At 43.5% G+C, this 6,740-nt stretch overlaps 1 protein-coding gene across 1 annotated transcript; it reads right to left on the bottom strand.

Annotated features, from left to right (window-relative positions):
• Positions 1-3,678: 3,678 nt before the first annotated feature.
• On the bottom strand, positions 3,679-6,513 carry LOC145359256 (interferon a3-like). Its single transcript, XM_080213758.1, has 4 exons — positions 6,391-6,513; positions 6,209-6,304; positions 4,457-4,687; positions 3,679-3,771 (listed from the first exon to the last, which is right to left on the bottom strand). The coding sequence occupies exons 1-4, from the start codon at positions 6,511-6,513 to the stop codon at positions 3,679-3,681; spliced, it is 543 nt and encodes a 180-aa protein (XP_080069884.1).
• Between the last annotated feature and the right edge of the window lie 227 nt (positions 6,514-6,740).

Consider the following 6,740-nt stretch of genomic DNA (forward strand, 5'->3'; position numbering starts at 1 on the left):
CTTCCGCTGAAAAAAAAGCGTGATTTACTTCAATTTTTATGTGAATTCGACAGTTTGTTTGGGAGAATCGCCCCCATTTTTTGATAAGGAAACTAATCAATTTAAATTCAAATGGATCAATGCCGACAACTTCCATTATCTTGCTACCAGCCTCCTGTCCACTCCTTTATTGCAATATTGTTTCATAGAATCATAGAATCATACAGTATATAAGAGGCCCTTTGTTTCATCAAGTCTGCACCAACACGCAAGAAATACCTGAACTCCCACTTAGTGCCATTTGCCAGCACTTGGCCCATAGCCTTGAATATTATGATATGCCAAGTGCTGACCCATGTACTTTTTAAAGGATGTGAGGCAACCAGCCTCCACCACCCTCTCAGGCAGCACATTCCAGAACGTCACCATCCTCTCGGTAAAAAATGTTTTCTTCAAATCCCCTCGAATCGCCTTCCCCTCACCTTGAACTTGTATCCCCTCATGACTGACCCTGCAATTAAGGGGAACAGCTGCTCCCTATCCACTCTGTCCGTGCCTCTCATAATCTTGTACACCTTGATCAGGTCACCCCTCAGTCTTCTCTGCTCCACTGAAGCCTATTCAACTCCTCTCCATAAATTAAATGTTCCATTCCAGGTACCATCCTGGTGAATCTCTTCTGCATCCCTTCAGATGCAATCACATCCTTCCTATTATGTGGTGACCAGAATTACACACAGTACTCTAGCTGTAGCCTCACCGAAGTTCTATGCAACTCCAACATAACTTCCCTGCTTTTGTAATCTATGCCTCAATTGATAAAGGCAAGTCTGCCATATGCCTTTTTCACCAGCCGACTAACATGCCGTTCTGTCTTTAGAGAACTATAGATAAACACACCAAGATCCCTATTTTTCATAGAACCGCCTGGTGTCATACCATTCATTCAGTACTTCCTTGCCAAACTACTCCTTCTAAAGTGCATCACTTCACACTTTTCAGGGCATCACTTCACGCCCATCAGGCCATACTCCTTGGCACTGCCCCCTCTCTGATGGGCAGTGCCAAGATGCTCACCACAGCACTGACACTTTCTCCTTGAACAGGCTGGCATTGCCAGGGTGCTTATGCCCAGGGAGCACCACCCCATGCCATCCAACCCCCTTCAGGGCCCCGATTGCCCCCCCTTCACAAGTGGGATGGCCTCTAATTCCCCATTAGTGCAGAGCTAATATAATCCCCACTAGAGTGAAACACTCTGGCAAGGTGGGAGAGCTGGCAGGCCCAAAGCCTTCAGTCCTGGGCCCAATAGTCTCTTTTAAATCATATGGAAATAACTACGTAAATCATTTCTATGTCTCCCCACCGATTTCCAGCACAGAGCTGACAAAATTAACCAACAAAATTCAAGCAAACACATCCAGCATATCTTTTTTAGGCATTCTGAGCCCCTAATTGTTATGTTAGCAGACTAGCCAGAAAGTTCAGTCACGAGATTATCTTTGGGTGGCACGGTAGCACAGTGGTTAGCACTGCTGCTTCACAGCTCCAGGGACCTGGGTTCGATTCCTGGCTTGGGTCATTGTCGGTGTGGAGTTTGCACATTCTCCTCGTGTCTGCTCGGATTTCCTCCGGGTGCTCCGGTTTCCTCCCACGATCCAAAGATGTGCTGGTTAGGTTAATTGGCCATGCTAAAAAAATTGCCCCTTAGTGTCCTGAAATGTGTAGGTTAGAAGGATTAGTGGGTAAAATATGTAGGGATATGGGGGTGGGGCCTGGGTGGGGTTGTGGTCAGTGCAGACTCAATGGGCCGAATGGCCTCTTTCTGTACTGTGGGGTTTCTATGATTTCTAATGAAATAAAGTCAGAACAAGTTTGTCAAGTTCTTATGTAAACCACAGCAATACAGTCAGGGAATGATTCACAACATAATGCGGATTATGTATTCACCATATTAAAACTGGATGGGAAGCCAGAAGAATGCACAGTGACATCCCTTTTTGCACCTTTTGGTCTCCGGGCTCTGCTTGTCTATTTTATGTCTCTTTTCGTCTCTTGTCTTCTGCTTTCTAGTTTTTTGTGCTGCATTTTCTTAGCAGTGGGAGCATCACTTATCTTGTTAACCCTTCCCTGTGCCCAATCATTGTTCACGTGAGGTACCACTAGCCTTGCTTAATCATGCACTGGTCTGTATTTTCATCATCACCCCATATCTTCTTATCTCAGAGATGCTGTCGCATACTGCTCTTTATGTCAAACAAGCACAACGCCACCCCCGCCCACCCGTCCTCTCCCCCCTCCCCAACATTCATTCACAAAATCAGGTTCAAGGTTTAGCTTTCAGATGCCCTAAATGTCATTTTAAGGCATGATATAATTTCACATGACCTTTCTACTTTGGCATCTGTTCTAATATGCCTTTGAGGGAAATCAGCATTACTTTATGGAGATGTCATCCAATCTTAGCTTCACTTTAGCATTGAGCAGAGCACACACACACACAGCTCTGTTGTCTTCAACGTTTATACCTATGGGTAACAGTTCTCAAATGGCCAGTCTTAATATATGAACCCAATCCCTTATGAGTGACTCGAGTTAGAATGACCTTTCATCAGAACTCTGACAAAAAGTCATCCTGACTCAAAATATTAGCTCTATTCTCCCTCCAGTGGTGCTGTCAGACCAGCTAAGATTTTCCAGCATCTTCTGTTTTTATTTAAGATTCCAGCATCTGCAGCAATTTGCCTCCATTCTTATGAATGATTGGTGCCTTTTGTCTTTTACAGTACATAAGCTCAGTGTGTTTGTTATACTGTTATAAAAACCCAGTAGCATCAAATTACATTCTGTCCAACTTTCATGGTGGCACAGTGGTTAGCACCGCTGCCTCACAATGCCAGGGACCAGGGTTCAATTCCCAGCTTGTCTGTGGGGAGTTTGTACATTCTCCCCATGTCTGTGTGCGTTTCCTCTGGGTAGTCCAGTTTTCCTCTCACAGTTCAAAAGTGCTGGTTAGGTACATTGGCCATGTTAAATTCTCCCTCAGTGTACTCGAACAGGCGCTGGAGTATGGCAATTAGAGGATTTTCATAGTAACTTCATTGCAGTGTTAATGCAAGCCTGCCTGTGACACTAATAAATAAACTTTTGAACTTTTCAACTCTATTATGTTACAGAGAAGGACAGCTAATCATGTTAAGTGTTAGTAATTTTATTAATAACAAAATAATCATACAATAAATATAATCATTTGGTCAAGACATAGGAGAAGTTGCAAAAAATATATTTATTGAAACACATTGGTTTGAATACAAAAGGTGTTTCAAACAATAATATTCTGGTCCAGTTATAAAAAATAATTCAATAAATATGAAAAAATAAAATGTTCTTGTAACTTACTTTCCTCCACGCGCAACTAACTAAATATACTGATACAATAAATAAAAATAATTTAAGGTTGCTTTTACATGATGATTTAATGATTGCTTAACATTACTTTATGGACATATTAAAGAAAAATAATTTAAGGTCACAATTACGTGATGAGTTAATGATTACTTAACATTACCTCTGGCAGTGAGAGCTGAAACATTCAATGTTATCAATGACAAATAGGTGGGAATTATAAAAATATTTGTAAGAATTGATCAAGTTCCTCCAGCATCAGAAGCCATTCTGATTAAAACGATCGGTCCCTGGTCATTTCAGCGATTTTCCTACAATGGCTGGGATTTTTTGTAAACTGCTCCTGATCTGTTTGCCAACCAACTTCCAAGCACAGGCACTATATCTCTAAAAGGCAGAAATACCAAAATGTATTAGTAGGACCATAATGTGTTTAACTGGGACTTCTTTTCTTTAAGCTACACACTATTTTAAAGCCATGCTATATATTTTCTCAGGGGAATATGAGCATTAATTTAGTCTCGGAAATTTGGGAAAATGCTTCTGAATCACCCCAATGTTAGAGTTAAATGATTAATATTTCCTGACATGTTTCATTGGAAGTTTTTGACATTTCTCAGGAAATCTTTCTAAATGCACCTCAATTGTGTACCTGCAGTGACTGGAGTGTTTCTTTTTTTTACATTTTATTTATCAGTGTCACAAGTAAACTTACATTAACACTGCAATGTTGTTACTGTGAAAATCCCCTGGTCGCCACACTCAGGCACCTGTTCGGGTGCACTGATGAAGAATTTAGCATGGCCAATGTACCTAACCAGCAAGTCTTTCGGACTGTGGGAGGAAACCAAAGCACCCAGAGGAAACCCATGCAGACAGGGGGAGAATGTGCAGACTCCGCACAGACATGACCCAAGTCAGAAATCTAACCCAAGTCCTTGGCGCTGTGAGATAGCAGTACTAAACAGTGTGCCACCCCGGATATTTACAGGTTGAGGGATTTTGCTTCATAGAGGGGGTCTATTCACATGGAACTTCCCAAAGGATACAGCCATCAACAGAATCACCATACCTCCAGTTCTAAGAACTCCTTCAATTTCTGGAAGTATTGGTGAATTCTCTGATTCCCAGAGTCTGATGCGGGTTCTCCGACACATTCATTAAGCTCTTCCAGTTGTTGATACAGAAGACCTCGAAATTCTTCCAGCTGGGTAGGGTTCCAGGGTGTTGTGCTGAGCTTATGACTGAAAATTTGGTTGACCTGATCCACTGTTTGACGGATAGCCAGCCTCTTGCCCTCGACCTATTAGACATGAGCAGTTAGTTCATAGGAATTTTTTTTAATGCATACATTAGACGCTGGACCAAAATTAATTGTCCATCCAGAATGGTTAGTTTACTGTGGATCTGCAATGGCAGGTCTCCTTCCTTAAAGGTGAGTTTGTTTCACTTGATTTTCTTATAGAAGACATTATCATCAGCTGTTGTGAGAATAGTGCCAATGTTTCGAGCCAGGCTGACCCTTTGTAAAGGCTGAGTTGTTAAGTATGTTCAAGGCTGGGACAGTCGGATCTTTAATCAGTGAAGGAAACAAGGCTAATGGAGATAAGACAACTTATTGAAATTTACACAACACTGAAAGGCCTGGATAGGGTGGACGTGGGGAACATGTTTCCATAAGTCAGAGAGACTAGGATCCGAGGGCACAGCCTCAGAGTAAAGGGATGACTTTTTAGAACCGAGATGAGGAGGAATTTCTTCAGCCAGAGGGTGGTGAATCTATGGAATTCATTGTCACAGGAGGCTGTGGAGGTCAGGACATTGAGTATATTTAAGACAGAGATAAATAAGTCCTTGATTGGTGAGGGGATCAATGGTTATGGGGAAAAGGTGGGAGAATGGGGTTGAGAAACTTAGCAGCCATAATTAAATGGTGGAGCAGACTCAATGGGCTGAATGGCCTAATTCTGCTCCTGTATGTTATGGTCTTATATCAGGTCAGTCATGATCTCATTGATTGATTGATTAAATGGTGGAGCAGACTCAGTGGGCCGAATGCCTTACTTCTGTTCCAATGTCTTATAGTCTTATGGACCTGACCCACTTTCTCAATCAGAAAATGCTGGATAATCTCAACCAGTCTGACAGCATCAGTGGAGAGAGGAAAGTCATCCAGACTTGACACATTGGTTCTATTCTCTCTCCACACGGCCAGAATTATCCCATCCCAGCCACCACAGGAATTGCAGTAGGCAGGCAGGGGGGCAGGTCATGCCAAGGCCCATTGATTTCGGGCGGGATTCTCCCAGTTTTGAGGTGAGCGCAGCCGGAGAATCCCGCTCTAGGTATCAGACCTGCTGACATTTTGCAGCAATTTCTGTTTTTGTTTCAGATTCCAGCATCCGCAATGCGCTGCTTTTCTCACCCCCTGCTGTGTGGGGCTTCAAAGTAAGAAGTCTCACAACACCAGGTTAAAGTCCAACAGGTTTATTTGATAGCAAACACCACAAAGTTTCGGAACAGCATTCCGAAAGCTTGTGACGTTTGCTATCAAATAAACCTGTTGGACTTTAACCTGGGGTTATGAGACTTCTTACTGTGTTTACCCCAGTCCAACACTGGCATCGCCACATCATGGGGATGCGAACCCAGGTCCCCAGAGCATTGCCCTGGGTTACTGGATCTACTGAGCTAAGAGACGACGCCACCGTTTTCCCCTAGAGAATCCTGTAGAATATGACACTGTACCTCAGCTCAGACATTGAAAAGACATTGTGATAGCTTCAGCCATATAAGAAATTTACCGTCTGCACTTAATACTTACAGTTAAGTTGGCTGTCAGGTCGAGGAGAGACAGTGGGAGGATCAGGGGTGTCCTTATGCTGGTCACACAGTCTAAAACTGACCGGCTTCTCTGCAACTGAAGAAATCTCGGTTAGAGCAATCTTGTCACATACATTCATCTTGGCGGTTAGACGGGAGGAGTGGAGATCAGCTCAAACTCACCATTGGCTTCAGTTTCTGTAGAGTGGCTGCATTCTGGGTGACAAGCCGCTGGCAGCCCAGACTGAGGGTCCCGGACAGCAAGATCGAAGCGACCCAAAGTCTCCAGATGCACGGAAGAGCCATGGGTGTTAGAGGGATCTGCAACAATATAAAATAATGAGCCACCAACAACCGGCAAGAGGCACCCCAACCTGACCCCCCCACCACCCCAGTAAATGCAGCCCTTTCTGCAGTCTCCTTACCTGCTCAAGATGAATACTCCGACAAGAGGCACACAGTTGCCCTCGGATTCGAGAGAGTGAAGTTTCCGTGAGCCGAAGGAGGGTATAAATGGTCTCTACAGCGCAAAA

This window comes from Carcharhinus amblyrhynchos, chromosome 27 (genome assembly GCF_965287045.1).
Source record: "Carcharhinus amblyrhynchos chromosome 27, sCarAmb.v2.hapA, whole genome shotgun sequence".
In the NCBI taxonomy this organism is placed as follows: Eukaryota; Metazoa; Chordata; class Chondrichthyes; order Carcharhiniformes; family Carcharhinidae; genus Carcharhinus; species Carcharhinus amblyrhynchos.

Coding starts and splice junctions, on each gene's coding strand:
- LOC145359256 (XM_080213758.1), bottom strand. CDS start 6,513: ATGGCTCTTCCGTGCATCTGGAGACTTTGGGTCGCTTCGATCTTGCTG. Junction 6,305..6,390: donor TACAGAAACTGAAGCCAATG/GTGAGTTTGAGC, acceptor AGATTTCTTCAG/TTGCAGAGAAGCCGGTCAGT. Junction 4,688..6,208: donor ACCTGACAGCCAACTTAACT/GTAAGTATTAAG, acceptor CATGTCTAATAG/GTCGAGGGCAAGAGGCTGGC.